Source organism: Dryas octopetala, chromosome 1 (genome assembly GCF_963921425.1).
Source record: "Dryas octopetala chromosome 1, drDryOcto1.1, whole genome shotgun sequence".
NCBI classification, from domain to species: domain Eukaryota; kingdom Viridiplantae; phylum Streptophyta; class Magnoliopsida; order Rosales; family Rosaceae; genus Dryas; species Dryas octopetala.
Window position 1 is genome coordinate 21567457 of NC_141366.1, and position 16106 is coordinate 21583562.

At 34.4% G+C, this 16106-nt stretch overlaps 2 protein-coding genes across 4 annotated transcripts; both read right to left on the reverse strand.

Annotated features, from left to right (window-relative positions):
- Positions 1-823: 823 nt before the first annotated feature.
- On the reverse strand, positions 824-9641 carry LOC147299106 (M28 Zn-peptidase nicastrin). 2 transcript variants are annotated; one of them, XM_086243890.1, is made up of 14 exons: positions 9136-9639; positions 8708-8877; positions 6631-6734; positions 5762-5828; positions 5500-5592; positions 5260-5424; positions 4996-5136; positions 4824-4901; positions 3905-4017; positions 3760-3820; positions 2857-3024; positions 2105-2206; positions 1590-1679; positions 824-1456 (listed from the first exon to the last, which is right to left on the reverse strand). In XM_086243890.1, exons 1-14 carry the CDS (start codon positions 9413-9415, stop codon positions 1394-1396), a joined length of 1695 nt encoding a protein of 564 aa, XP_086100016.1. In that variant the 5' UTR covers positions 9416-9639; the 3' UTR covers positions 824-1393. The 2 variants fall into 2 exon arrangements, with proteins under 2 accessions (XP_086100016.1, XP_086100011.1); XM_086243885.1 differs by having other exon boundaries at positions 3760-4017; positions 9136-9641.
- A 923-nt stretch (positions 9642-10564) lies between these two features.
- LOC147299107 (NF-kappa-B inhibitor-like protein) lies at positions 10565-14803 on the reverse strand. Of its 2 annotated transcripts, XM_086244435.1 has the most exons (9): positions 14529-14803; positions 14252-14427; positions 12895-12996; positions 12644-12700; positions 12092-12172; positions 11847-11881; positions 11510-11599; positions 11240-11399; positions 10565-11117 (listed from the first exon to the last, which is right to left on the reverse strand). In XM_086244435.1, the coding sequence occupies exons 1-9, from the start codon at positions 14644-14646 to the stop codon at positions 11013-11015; spliced, it is 924 nt and encodes a 307-aa protein (XP_086100561.1). In that variant the 5' UTR covers positions 14647-14803; the 3' UTR covers positions 10565-11012. The 2 variants fall into 2 exon arrangements, with proteins under 2 accessions (XP_086100561.1, XP_086100570.1); XM_086244444.1 differs by lacking the exon at positions 11510-11599.
- Positions 14804-16106: the final 1303 nt, after the last annotated feature.

Below are 16106 nucleotides of genomic sequence, written 5' to 3' on the forward strand. Positions count from 1 at the left end.
TACCTCCGTAGAAAGGGTAATTCATTTGGACCGACATGATATTTTAACTAAATACTATTGAATCAAGTTCTAATTCAATACAAATTTTGGGAAGTAGTTGGAATGCATTATTATCAATAAATAGGCTATGAAGGAATTAGTTAGAATGCATTCTTATCAATAAATAGAATTTTGGTTCACATGACCTAATATGGCAAATGCTTGTAAAAAATGTTTGTAACTAATCATGTCCGAGATTTTGGTTTATTATTAGAAATTTTAGATCTTAATTGGGATTACGGGTAATTTAGAATTTCAGGATTTGATATATTCAATAACTTAGAGGATAACTTTTATTTATTACTTTAAGCGCCGGAAAAATTGCATGCGCCACCCTGTCTTGGTTCAAAAATGTGAAAAGAATAATGCTATACTTACCACATTTCTTATACCACATTCTTATACCATCTCACGTGTCATTACTTTATTGGACAGAGTTTTTCTTTTTTTTTTTGAATTTTTATTTTTATTTTTTAGTATCCAATGTATGAATGCCATGTAAGTTGCCACATAAGGTGGTATGAAATTATGGTATAAAAATGTGGTATACCTAGCATTACTGATGTGAAAATTATATAGAAAGTGAACATATTAGACAAGTAACATTCTTTTATCTCTTCCCCCAACCTTGTGTGGTTCACCTTCGGATTATACGACCGATCAAAGCGAATACAATTATCAATTTATACCAAATTGATAGGGTCAGGCCTACAAACTGTCAAGTATAAAAATAAATATGTTGGTTAGAACTATGAATAAGAAGGACGCAAATAAATTCAGAATAAACAACGATAAAAGCCTAATTTAACCTAAAAACCACATCATAGTCCACATTATACGGAGCTTAATAGGGTCAGACATACAACATAGCAGACGAGCAAAACAAATTGTGTGATGAAATTGATCACTCTGAAAAATTGGCTTCTGCTAACTAGCAAGTGACAAACAAATAAAACATCTAAATTTGCATCTCTTTGCTGCGATTTGATCATGTTTCTAGCAAAATAATAGACAAATGTTCCTATCTTCACCTTGCCCATGTTTGTTTGGCGAGTATTCCAATGGAATTGTCATGCACAAACGTAAACTTCATCCTATGCCCAGAAAAGTTACTCGGATAAAATATGAATCTCAACAAAAATTTTCTCAGCACCTTGATGGTTCTCATTCTGGTGCAATAAGTTATAAAAATCTCCTATAACCAGCAGCTGAATGATCCTCGTGACATGAACTAGCCAAGACATGGATGGAACCACTAACAAACTCGTAAACTTGTCATTTCAATCTATCTAAGCCACAAAGACTCTTCAGTACCAAAAAGCAATTTTCTGGCATAAAATCCTGCGTCTGGTAATCAAGCTGTTTTCACCTTACGTGAGGGAGGTCGTCGAAATAAACTAATTAGATCATCAAGACCCTGCCAAAGAGCAGCATTAGAGATTCAGAAAATTCAGATTTCTGCTCTATTCCATTCAAACTACCATAACAAGTATGAGAATGGGATTAATCAAAATTTGATGCTTTGATATTATAAGGATTAGGAGCAATACCCTAGTTGTGATGACAAGAAAACTGAAGAGTACTATCAAATATGATCCCAGCACTAGAAGCAACAGCAAGTCGAATGTCACACTAGCAACCTGAAATAACATGGTTGAACTGATTACCTTTTAGGCCAAGAAAGAACTGATGAGTAACTAAAAACAAATGAAACAAATATATGACACAATTCCTGAACCCTTCTATCTCCATATCCTTTGGCAGTTCAAACATAAAAGAAATTTGAAGAGAAACTTGTTTAAGCTTGACCTTTATAACAATTAGAGAACCTACATATACCCTTGTTACAAATAAATAGAACATTTAAATAAAAAAGTTGTAATTACATAATGCCTTGAAACTATATTGAACCAAGAATTTTGTAATTACTAAAGGGCATTGATATAAGAGCTGGAGATGGAATGGTTAAACTAGAAAAGTAGCAAGTATGAGAAATCAATATAAAATAACACAATATTGGTACCTTTTTACTTTTTTTTTTTTTTTTCTAATACACAATTAATACCTGATACACGTTAAGGCTAGCCCTAGTTGAATCATAGAAAGTAAACATCCCATCAAGCACCTCATGTTGCACATTAACCTCATCTGTATGATCTTCCAATTCCTGTCAACAATAATATATAATCTGACAAGTCAAAAACAAATACCAATGAAATGGGAAAGAGAGAAGATTTATTCTTTAAGAAGCAAGTTGATTTGATGTTTCCTCTCTGACCATAAGGTCCACCCTCCCCCGGTATTTTATTGGTTTCTCTTTCGTTGCTTATCCTATCGTCTAGCACAGAATACCCTACCCGACCTACAATTGGCTGCCTGAAACACACTGGGTGCTGCCCTTCCCCAATTCCTAAATAATGCTTACCTGTGAGCAAGTTGGCATGCTTGCAGTTTGACCATATGCCACACATGAAGTCTAAATTTAGGTAATGTGATTTCAGAAAAAGTCATTCTAATTTTAGAAGACCCCAAAATTCTACATAAAAAATATTGCATAATGCAGTTGTTACATATCTATCATTGTCAAATTTCTAAAGATTGAATACGGAACATTTGCCAACAATAGAGAAACAGTAGATGCTTCCAACCTATTTTCAACTCTCTAACTTAGTTCTTTTTCATAAATTAAGAAAACTAGAGAACATAAATGTATATATTTAATGGTAAAAAAATTTAAGCGTATTATTAAGTGAATGCAATTGCAAATACAGAGGAATAAACCATAAAATGTATGGAAAATATGAAAATAGTAAAAACCTTTTTCAATGCCAAGATAAATGGATCACTCTTTGATAAAAATGGCGCCACTCGAGGTGTTTGTGACAATAGATCCAACCATGATTTTATGTAAGAAGGATTAACTGCTAAACTACTGTTGTCTGCAAAGATTTGAACGTTCTTTCCTTCATGACCATAGATATGCCTCTGCATAAAATAGAAGAGAAGACTGCATTAGAGATTATAAACAATTAAGGTCAGCATTCAATTATTTCTAACCCATTTAGTAATTTTTCTGGTTAACCATATTCAAATCTATGAGAACATATTTTAGCAATTCACATATCAGAATACAATGTTACACACTTCATGTTCAAGAAACTATTGCCATATCAAAGTTGTTTTGATAATGAACATAAATTAATTGTGCGCATGAATACACAAACACATTTAGGTCATAAATTCTTCTAATTCCAATATCCGAGGACATGGAAGTAACCAAGCTTAGCTCCATTTACAGTGTAAATGAAAGAACAAGTTTCTAAATAACATGATTACAAAGTTTCTAAATGACATGATGCCCAAGTTTCCACTTCAATAAAGCAAGTCACCCAAAGCTTTTAAGGCACACACCATTGATCCAGATAGACTTCATCATGCCTCTCCAGACCATCAGTCTAATTGTCAAATATATTCAATGTTAACAGGCAGAATATTTTACATAAATCTCTCACCTATAGAAGGTTTAGGTTTTCTCTAAAACATTGGTAAACGCTGTATCTCCTTACATTAACTTGTAAGACAAAAGTAATAGTACAGTTAAATTGATAGTATACAAACTAAAAAACAGAGTTAATGCTTACAGAGATAGTCTTAGAATTAAGAAGAGAATCATATAACAAAAACAAGCTAAAGATTAATTTCCAGATAAATCAACCTTACCGCAAGGCTCTCAGCAACTAACTTGACACTTTTGATGATTGCAGTTTCACTCACAAAAGACCTGCAAAAAAACAAAGATCTCAGCAAAAGAATATTTATAATAAGGGGACCAGCAGCAAGAGAAGTGGGTTTAAGAAAACAGAACCAGCCATCAAGCAGACTTCCAGTGCTCTCTAACAGTTCAGGAGCAACAGGGAGTTCAGAAAGGGTGGCAGCAGTAACTCTCAGCCGTGAGAACTGTTCATGCTCCCAAGCTACCTACAGCAAGTAAAATGGTTTATCACCCAGTATAAACAGTAGAATATAGGAGTGCACTGAAAGCACATCATATTTAAAGCAATGAAGGAAAAGTAACTAGGAAGAATAAAACAGAGATTGAAGAAAGGTGCATCCTGATTGATTTACAAGCTCACAGAAAACACAAACTAAGTAGCTTCCTGTTTAGTTGTAGCACCAAAAAGTTAACAACAAACCAAAAAACTGTGTACATAAGGTTTGACCTCGACATAGGCTGAACCAGTAAATTATTATAGAGGAGTTGTTTTGTTTTTGTGGATGATATATAAAGATGAAAATAGATTAAGCCACAATGAATCCCATGCATAACAGAATAATCAGTTTGATTATCCTAGTTCTGATATTTGGGTAAATACTTCTATTCTTATTTTATCAAGTTGTCACATTTTTCATAAAACTTCATTATATGAATTGTGATATGTTTTTATGGTATTCAGTTCTGATAATTTCCCTGTCTAAGCCAGTACTGAAAATGACTGTAGACATCATAAGCTCCCCTGGTACACAATTTGCAACCAACCTAGCAACCAGGTTTGCAAAGACAAGTACATAGCCTAGACAAATCAATGCAAACTACTTCCTGAGTTATGATAAATAATAGTTTTATTGTTCCAAAGAATAAAGTGGATAACAACAAAAATATTCCTAGCTTGAGGCATTAAGCATTGAACTTAGTCGTAGAAATCTTTCTCATACCAGTATTATAACATAATAAAATATTCTTATTTCTTCACCATTAATATGGTATTTCAAGTATATAAACTTACTCGAGGATTTGATATATTTATTTTCTTGTGCTTCAGACCAACTTTAATGCCCAACTCTTCTGCTACATTAGAGAAACCCTACAAGAAATCCCAACATTTAAACCATAGGATGCAGCACTAAATGTAATTCAAACATATTTCATAATTATCCCGTAAAATTTAATCAGCTTACTTCAAAAATTTGCTTTATGTAGGCATTTTCTGGAGGCTTAGACACATGAATCCACAAATCATTGTCCCATGAGCCAATACTATTCAAGCAAATAGCATAGTCAACACTCTCGCGCAGTCGTTGATCAAAACTCCGAAGCCACTGTAAAATGCAAATAACTAAGATAAGCAATAATAGATAAACAGATGACAGAAGATTTAAGCAGATGGATAAGGGAATAACAGAAGATAGAATGAAAGTTGTAATAAACCAGGAGATGAGCACCTTATTAGTTCCATTGTAGTTATAAGGTCCTCCAGATGTTAACCCGAAAAGTAAATTGTACCTTCCTCTTGTCTTAGGGTTTGAGTAGAGAATAGAAAATAACCTAGCAATTTCAAGAAGAGCCACAACACCACTTCCTTTGCTATCACTTCCCACTGACAAAGCCTACAAACATAAAGTGCACCTTTATAAGGTTAACAGTAGCTGAAGCTATTGATGATATGTTGTAAAGTTACATACAGGAGCTGCCCCAAAAGTGTCATATGATGCTACTATAGCAATAGTTGGAAGTTGATTTGCATCTCCATCTGCTTTCAATCCTGACAACCATCCCTGTACTCATTCAAAAGGAACATTCAAAGTCAAATAAATAAGAATCTTCAAAGTCTTCTAAAGGGAAATGTAGCTAACACAAGGATACATTATAAATAAAAGAAAAATAAAAAAAAACAAAAAAGAATGTGGGAAATAAACAAGGGACTTTTTTCCCTCAAATTCGAACCTGAATGTTTGTGATGGTGGGTGATGCACGTTTCTTAGGTTCTGACACTGAAACAACAAGCTTGTATCTGCAATGTTTCACCAAAAAAAAAAAAAAAAGGATCAGAGATTCAGAGTTGTATTATGACAATTAAACATTATGACCTCCTCAAGCTCATGCCAAATGAGGAATAACAAGTATATTATAAGTACATTGTTATTGGCATGACTAAAAATGTCTATAATACACTCTTGTGAACAATGACAATCACTATTCAAGCCTACGAAGCTAGGACCTAGATTATATGGATTTGATTATGGTGACCAACACTGGTCCATGCCCAGATATAGGGTGTGTTTGGCTATATGAAATCCTAGAGACAGGGCTGCAAAAGACAGTAAAAAACCTTTACTTTAACCACTTCAAGATAAATGCCACTCTTGTTCAAGTACCTTCCAATCCAAAAGAATGAATCATATGCCTAGTGTTTCCTGAAGAATAAGTTATCTATAAGCTTAGTCACTGCCTCCTCTAAGCCTACTACAACCAGTAAGCTGAGCCAAGGTCCACCTTCAGTCAATTTCTTTCAATGATTTTGATCGCCGCTCCTCCAGAATCCTGATGAACTTGCTACACAAAGATTTTCTTCTCAATCCCCGCATCACATTCTCTGTATAATCTATAAGGACTTGAACTCACTCTAGGGGCCACCCTCTCACTATAACCCAATCTCCCTCTCTCTCTCTCTAGGACCCATCTTTTATAAGACAAATATAGTTACATAAAATAAATATGAAATTCATCTAATTGTAATATAACATCCATATTAGTATGCAGCTGTCTGTCTAGAGACAAGTGCCATAGTTTCGATCATAAAGTTGATTACGTACCCGCCAGTAGTTGCAGTAGCAGGCTGACCGGTGGCATCATTCCTCTTGACATCAGCCAACACCGCCTCAATATCATCATCTTCAAAAGCAAAATATACAGGATACTGTAACAGAACACCCAAATAATCCTTTAGACAAAAATAACTTTAAGGCAGAAGAAAAAATAAAAAGTATCTAAAGAATTAGTCCCATTGTAACATCTGGATTCCCCAAGAAAACATCATTTAAGCAGTGAATCACAAAGAAGCCAAAATTAACATGAAAATAATTTCATTTATGGATAAGGAATGCAATTCATTACATCTGCAACTAGAACAAAGAACTGATTAGGTTCCCATTGACTAGATTAAAAGAAATTTTTAATAAGTTCTAATAAAGTTCTTACAAAATATGGTGCAACAATCAAGGATTAACATCTCACCCATATTTGTAAGCACTGTCCCATAAAAATATTAGGAAGACTCTAAGAAAAAAAAAAGAATTGCATGGATCATTCTATGACTAATAACATGTAGAATATGGAAGTAGAATAGATTATGACACTCTACCTTGAAATCTTGAATTAGAGACTAGGTATATACATTTACCAATTAGAAATGTCAAATCTTGAATTAGAGACTACGTAAATACATTTACCAATTAGAAACTTTTAACTAGAAATGTCAATTATGTAATAGCGAATGTAGAAGGCCACTTTTGAGAATCCTATGGCCATTTGATGCAGGAGCATCTCCTAGGGTTCCAAAACTTATTATTTTTTTTAGTAGCTTTTTAATTTTTATTTCCTACCTGGATTTAGAGTCTAGTTTCCTTATTTCATTAGGTCTTTAAGGTAATTTTACTTTATGTTTTCCTAGTTAGCTAAGGTTTATTGTTTTCCTAGTCAATTGAGGAAATTGTTTTCCTATATAAGCTTAAGGCTTAGGTTGTAATAGACATTTTTTTATGCATTATATTTTTCTGATAATTCAGATTTGAGAGCTTCTTTTGGGTTCCCAAAACCTAGAACTCATCTATCTACGTTCCAACTTTGATTCTATAGCTTTATTCTCTCTCTTTTCTACTGTTATTGCTGGATTTTCCTTTCTACTGTGGTTTTTGCCCTATTACTATAGCTGGACAGCAGCCCTTTGCTCCTGTCCTGCATCACCATTGATCACCTATACAGCCAAAGTAATTAGAGCATGCTACGATTAATTAAGTTTGTAGTATGATTGAACGGTAAATCAAACATGGGAGAACTTATTTAAGACAGTCATGAGGCCTCCAATTTTATCATTCATGTGTGAAAGTTGCAAAGAGATGTGTTGGCTTGAACTTTGAGGGTACGGTTAAGTGCTTTGTGGCTTTGATTCAGATAGGTCAAAGGTTCAAATTTTCATAAAAAAATGACATAAAAAACAAGATGAATGAAAATGCCCTAAGATAGTTCATAATTCATACGTGTGCAGAAAAGACTGATGAACGCACTTTTAAGCATGGGCTAACAAAATGAACATGTGTCATCACAATTAACTAATTAATATAAATGAAAAATATGGCATGTGCAACAAAAAATATGACTTTTGTACTTCAATTGAGGGGTCATTTACTTCAAACTGAAGATGCAAGATATGACAAGGAATGACGAAACAATTGGGGGTTGGGGCATTGGGAAAAATATGATTTTATAGGATTTTAGAAAGTTCACCACCTTATGAAAAGCTGCATGGTAACAAGGGTTGTGTAACTAAGAAGCAACAGTAAGTAGCTTGTCACCAAAGCTCTATTGAACTGATTTTTTATAATGATCAAAAGAAAACCTCAATAACATGGTTTGTGGCATTAGGGAAAAAAATTCATTATTTCTTAAACCAAGGTTAAACACTTGAACAATCAGAAACTGATCCAAAAAAAAAAAAACTCAGAAAATAATAGTATTTATTTTTTATCAATACTTTAATAAATTATACATAGGAAGTTTTGAGGTAAAAGGGACACAATAGAAGCTAGTTGTTAAGCATTAATAAAGCTAAATACAACAGCATATGTCTTAGAATGCAAAATGAATAAGGAAATTTATGTCTGCTTGACTTACAGGTATCTTGGAATGTACGAGTAGCTTTTCGAGTTCGGCCAAAGAATTCTTCATTGGCTCATCTCCATCAGTTTGATGATTACTTTTTGCCCTTTCTCTATTTTTAGGACTAAACATCTGGGGCAGCAAAAACAGCAAGCCTCCCAGTGTCTGCTTTTGAGAAATATATTCTGCCACATGATTAACAATCTCTCAATCAGCAATTAGCGAAAAGGAAGAAAGTTGGTCAACACTCAACCAACTTAACAAAGGCACTAAAAATGAGCTATATATACTACAAAAAGTCAATGGGGTCAAACACTCTGCTCAATCTGGTCTCTCTAACATTCATATATTTCAAGTTCAATTCAACATATCTTATTTAGCTACTAAAAAAACCTTAAGATTCATTCAACTCTAAGATGGAAAGAGAGAGAGAGAGAGAGTACCTTTGACGAAGGAGATGTTGAGTTCGCGTAAGGGGATGATGAGGACAGTGCGGGAGAGATCAGAGCCAGGAGGGAAGTGCAGAGAGCCAGCATGGTGGTTGAGGCTGGCAAGGCGAGATCCGAACGGCGCACCGGAGATGTCGTACTGGATCAGACGGTAGACGTCGACGACGGTGGCGGCGTCGCAGAGCTCGACGCAGGCGAAGAGGATGAAGACGAGCGCGATCACCGAGTACACGGACTCCAGCACTTGGCGCTCGCCAGGCTTCGCTTGAGCCATTGATGAGGAAGTGGATCTACTCTCTCTCTCTCTCTGGTCTCTAGGGTTTGGGATCGGAGCCACAGAGAAGTCAGAGAGAGATGTAAAGTGCTTCTGGTCGGAGAGTACGAGTGAGAGTGGGTTAGTTTAGGGTGGACTGACTCTCACTGGAACACTCCCGCACTTGTTTCTCTGCTTGGACTTTGGAGCATCTCATCCTTGCAAAATTAAATGAGTTTTCTATTGTTATGTCTGTGATATAAGGCCGACCATGAGCCATATCTACTGGCATTACATATGAATCATAACCAGCAATGAGTTAAGCATAGTGCTATTTGGGCTTCAAGGCTAAATTGTATATGACTTGTTGGATAGTGCAGTTGTGTCTTTTTATTGAACATTCTCTCTTTATTTTGCAATTAGTCTTATAATCAGATTTGTTCATTTTTTAGATCACCTTTTAAAGATTATTTCAATAAAAAACTTAATCAAATTAGAAATCGATTAGTTATATAACTGTTATCAAGTAATGGAGGTAATTTAACTATTATAAAAACTATCTAGATTCCATTTGTGAAACTAACCGTGAAATGAGTGAGATTTGAGAGAAAAGAGAAGGCATAAGGAGAAGTCACAAGGAGAAGACATCTAGCATTCCTTAAAAGATCCCCATTGTTTACTTTCAAAACCCACAATTTCTTTCTCAAATATTTCCAATTTTACCCCTAAGTGCAAATAATAATAAGACAAACATACCATATTCATCCCAATCCCATCCCATCCCATCCCATCCCATCCCATCCCATCCTACCCCACCCACCCACCCACCCACTCCATTGTCAGCCCCTCCTCTCTCTCCTCCCTTCTCTCTCTCTCCTTCTCCTTCCCCAAGAAAGAGAAGGGAAGAGGGAGAGAAAGAGGGGAATGAAAGAGAAAGAAATAAGAGAAGGGAGAGAAGGGATTACCGATACTGGAGCCGGCGGCGTGGTGGGTGGTGGGGGTGCAGTGGGGCTTGAGAGAGGATGAATTTGGTTTGTTGTCTTTATATATATATATATATATATATATATTGAGGGGTAAGATTGAAAATATTTGAGAAAAACAGATTGTGGGGTTTTGGAAGTAAAAAAAATTCCACCCAAGTTTTTGCAGGAAAATAAAAGAAATGGGGGGGCCTCAAGAAGAACTCTATATTTTGATTGTATATTCTCAGCCGAAAAAACTAATACAGAGACTTGTACATGATATTTAGAATGGCTAGAGTATTTTCACAGCCCACACTTTGTTGGATACTGTAAAATAAACATGACTTGATCGGATATCAATCAACAGAGATCAACTACTGGTATAACTTCCAGAAATTAACTTGAACCATTCAATCAAACGGGCATCAGGGTCCGAATGTTACTTCACTTCAGTCTTCAGATTATCTTGAAGATGCTTATACATAGAGGATATAATACAGGTACTCGAGAAGGCAGGCTGATTTTGTAACCATATAAGGCAAATTCTGGGAAGCATATAACTCTGCTTGTGAAAATTATCAACTAGAAGGTGGAGATGTACCCCTCCAAGGCTCCAATAGATAAAAAAACAAATGTTTCAGTCACTTTGAGCTTTATTCATTATCTGGAAAGATAAGTTGCAGGTCTTCATTATCTCTATAGACTTGAACAAGAGCAGCAGCTTTATAGACAAACATCCCAAGCATAGCTGGAACAAGCTGTGATCAATAAGCAGTAAACAATAATTTATCGGTTTGAGTTCTTCAGCCTTTCTATGAACGGTCAAGTTGCATGGTTTCAGAAAAGGATTTTGTGACACAAGAATAGTTTCTAGGTTTACCTGGAACTCAAAGAGATCACTGGCAAAATATTGATGAGACAGAGCCCACAATCCATATATAGCTGCTGGTATCACAAGCCTTGGGGATGAAAGAGCAATACCACAACCCTTTATGGATTTCTCTAGAAAATCCTCAACATCCTCACTTCTTATTCCAATTCTGGATGAGAAAATGAATGTTAGCTTGAGCAAACAAGCGCTAGGAATATTTAACAGAGAGAATAAGACCAACTACTAAAAGAAACAATACAAAGATGTTTTTTGTTGTACTTCTTGGATTTCTTCTGCCTGAAAATTTGAGGGACTGCTTCTCTGGATATGTTGTCAACGTGCTGGTACAAGAGTTTAAGGTACAAGAAACTGTTTCGAAAATTATATAAGTTAAAATTTGAGATATCACAAATAAAAAGAGCTGCATTAACAAAGTGAAAAACTTCCTCTGCTCTTTCCTAAACCTTTATCATTTAAAAAATAAAAAATAAAAAAATAACCGCAAGTCTTGGTATATCATCGTAAACCTGATAAAACAAGAATTGTGTCTCGATCACTGGTGTAAGCTATTGCTTTTGAAAAATTAACCTCAACATATTAAGTTGTATCAACACACCTGAAAAGAACTCCTGTCGCATAACTGATAGCAGCCTGCATGGTTAACTTGCATGTCAGTTCCCCAAAAATAAAAAGAAAAACATAATAAAACTAGGGAATTTACAAAGCCAAAACCATTATTGTACTATTTCAGGCACTAACTCCTATTCATTCTTTCATCAATTAAACATAACATTCCCAACAAAATGGCAGTATTGGTAACACTAAATTTAAAGCTAGTTTTTTTTCTCTTGAAAGGTATACCTGGAATGATAATACTACTAAACAATACCCAGTACAAGCAGTTCCAATACCAATGGATAAAAGCATCAGTTCTCTCTGTATCTGCAAGAAGGACATAGATTCAGCCTTTCTTTGATATTGATTGCAAAACATAATATATATAGATTCATTTCGGGTTTAAGTTTTTTTTTTTTTTTTTTTTTTTTTTCAAGAAGAAAAAAAAAATATAAAGCCTAAAACTAAGAGCAGCAAAAAGCAACAAACATCGACAAAGCCATTTCCCAGTAACTTGGGAAGCAATTTCAATTTCAGAATAAATAGGGCGGGGGCAAGAAGAAAAGAAAAAGAGTAACAATAAATTCTGAAATATCTGAAAGTTTACCTAAAAAAGAAACTCTGGAAGAAAGAATCAACAGCGTTAATTGCCTACCAACGGAAAATAAAAACACACGCAGAGACAAGTACACGCACGCACGCATACACACACATATGTATATATTGGAAACAATATATACATAACCCAAACTGACTTACACAAAAAACCAAGGAACATACTGAGTTCAAGTATCATACAGCTTCATATCTAAGAAGGTTGAGTTTCTTCCTTCTTTCACTGTCATTCTGCAAGGCCTGTTAAGACGTGTAAGGTAACAACAGATAGAAATATCAAATATCCCCCTTGAAAGGCACTATTTTTAGTTTCATTAGATTAAACCAATTCTAAAAATTTTCTTTCTTTTTCCCTTCCTTTTGTCACTATGGCAGTGTTCAAAGCAAGCATAAGAGAAATGTTATTATGTTAGGATAACCCATGAAAAGCATACCTTAGCAATGGCTTTTTTATTAATTGGTGCAGATATGTCACCTAACACCCATTCCTGAGTGCTTGACAGTTTCAAAAACCCACCAGCATCATTTGTCACAACCTAAAAATGTAGATTCATTAAAAAAAAATAAAAAGTGAATAAATTTGTTTTCTAACCAATTTAAATTTGAAATGATCTAATACTAAGACATTTAGCAATTGGATATAGTAATCCTTGAGCAAATGAAACAAAAAAGCAATAATTATCAGAAAAAAAAAATGCTAAAGGCAATGGCAATGAAGTCTTTCAGGAACTTAGGAAGCAAAATGAGGCCCTCCTGACCTTCATTATATTCATCCTGTTTGCCAACTGATTCATTAACTAAATCCATGCTCACAAGGTTTAAGTCTCAAGGATCAAAGCGTGTGCATCACTGGACTACATAACTTTCCCACAGACATTCACATATTAAAACTTTCCTTTATTGTAACTAAAGAAACTAAAGCACCAGTATGAAAGTACAAAAGAGAAAAATGATATCAAGAGAATGACTGTAAATTCTCTAAGATCCAATATACATAATGATCTTAAGAGAATAACTTCATGTGCCATTTAAAAAAATAATAACAAAAAAGAAACACTGTATGCATAAGTACTTTTCTTTTTTGGTTGGAGTATGCATAAGTACTTTACGAAAACAATAAGCTATACTATTATAGAGAGGGAACTCCCTTTCGTATCCAAAATTTATTCTTTCCGAGAAATACCCTCACATACATTAAAACTCCCTTTTTTATTTTTACGAGGACAATGTATGTTTTCATATAAATTCCAAAGCCAAAAACCCAACATCTTGCAACAATTACTTCACTTTCCTCATAACTACCTACATGCTCTATTTAAAAAAAATAAAAATATAAGATAGCAATGTGGGAATGCAAGCATTTAGAAAACAAAAACAAAAATTGTTCTTGCAGTTTAAGAGACTTCGGGAAAGATGAAAAATTGGGCCAGAAAAACAAAAAGCAATTACAAACCAAAAACTATTTCCAAACACAAATTGTCAGTTGAGGATTACAACACAGCTTAGGATTGCATCAAATTATAATAATCATAAGGCAGATAGCTTCAAATCCAGCTTGTTGACAGTAAATGATAAATTTGTTAAGACTTTAGAAGCAGGGAAGCACTTTTGCAATAACCACATATTGGATACAAATTTGAACAAATAAATTAAAATTGTTATTTCCCCCTAAAAAAAACCCAGAATCCATATGGGTTGATTCATTAAATCTCAACACTGAGGCACATTAACTAAAATGTATAATCTTTCACTAATCCTGAGCAGCTTGATTCATCAAATTTGTTCTTGTACCTGCTCTGCTTGCTGAGGGGTGTCTGCAGCAGCAAGTTCGCCAACATCATCAGCACCGCCAAATTTCGTACACTCCTTCTGCCAAAACACATCAGAAACTTTCGATACAAAGTCTCCATTTAGTTGTCTTTCCTTAAAGAACGTCTGCAGAACGTCCTCTTCTGCAAGTTCACTCACTGCAATGCCGAAAAAATGAATTAAAACCCATTACATACAAACTACTAAACGAAGCGTTTCAAAAGCTTTTGAGTGCGAAATTGATCAAGGGGCTTATTACCAGGAGGTGGGGTTGTTCGTAGGGCTGAGACAGTTGGGGTTCTACTGGGAAGTGAACGATGAGGGATTGGAGGAGTTCTTGGGAATGAGGAGCAACCAACCCTGAGAAGGGTCTCCATGTGTGGGGTGTTGTCTGTGGCTAATTCTCTGTACGGTATTCAAAATATCTCATGAGTGAGTGAGTGAGTGAGTGAGCGAGCTGCAGGGATGACTGATTTTGATTGGAGATAAGAGGGAGAGAGAAGGGCGTTATCCCTGGAGAATGTCTTGTTTTCGCTTGGCTTCTATTATTTTTTTGGCAAAGGTTTTTCAACCGTTTAGTAGAAAAATAAACTTATTTAGAAGTAGGTCCAATTTTAAAAGATCATTTAGACTAAAACTATATAGGAATTTAGATTTGTATTTAAATTGAATTTTTAAGGCTAAGGTCTAAAAATTGGATTTTTAAAAAATTTTGACTCATATTATCTCTTAAAATTAAGATAATTCATTTGAATTTATTTTAAAAATTAATATATAGGTACATTTCAATTGTATCAATACCTGGGTTGGTATATATATACAAAGAGCTTCAAGTGTGAGATCTCATATTTAGTGTTAAATGTGGGATGAAGTAGATAGGCTCATTCCATGTAGTTTTTAATAATCTGAATCGACTATTTTTTAGGCCTCTATTCATAGATCATCTTTGTAAAAAATTAGCCAAATCGAAAATCATTTACTAATCTAACTTTGATCAAATAAATAGACGGTTTTGTTAAAAATATTTGGTTCGTCTATTTGTTTGATCAAAGTTAGATAGACAAATGATTTTCGATTTGACTAATTTTTTGCAAGGATGATTTTTGAATAGAGTCTTAAAAGAATAGACAGTTTGGATCGTTAAAATATTATATGAAGTGAGCCCTATGAGGGATCCCACAAATAAAATTATTTATGGGATCACACACTTAAAAGGGCTTGTATATATATATATATATATATATATATATACATATTCGATTAGGTGCACACCAACGAACATGCGCACCTGATCCGAACGCTAGGTTTCTGCTGCCGATCACTTGGCCATGTTGCTTCATTCCCAGAGTTTTGAGGGTAAATCCTCATCTTTTCACTTCATCTCCTCCTAAGTTATAGAATGAGCTTGGTAGAAGCGTTATGTTAGACTTTAGCTCTGGGATTTTGGGTGCAAGTTTTGAGGGTAAATCCCTATATTTTCACTTCATCCCTTTTTAGGGTATAAAATGAGTTTGGTGGAGATGTTATATTAGAGTTTGGCTATGGGATTTTACCCAAAATCTCAGAGTTAAACCATAGCATAAATGCTGACAAACCATCGATCGATTGGTACAATTGAAATGTACCCATAAAGAATTCTTTTCCTTATTTGATTATTTTCTTTTTTTTTGGGTTGATGCATTTTTATTAGATTTATATAATTAAAATCCCACAATTAATTTTAGGATAATATAATATTAAGATAATATAAAACTAGAATAATATTATTATAATACTAGGATAATATTCAGATTTAAATATCGTTAATTTTAGGATAATATTAGACATTTTTTTAAAT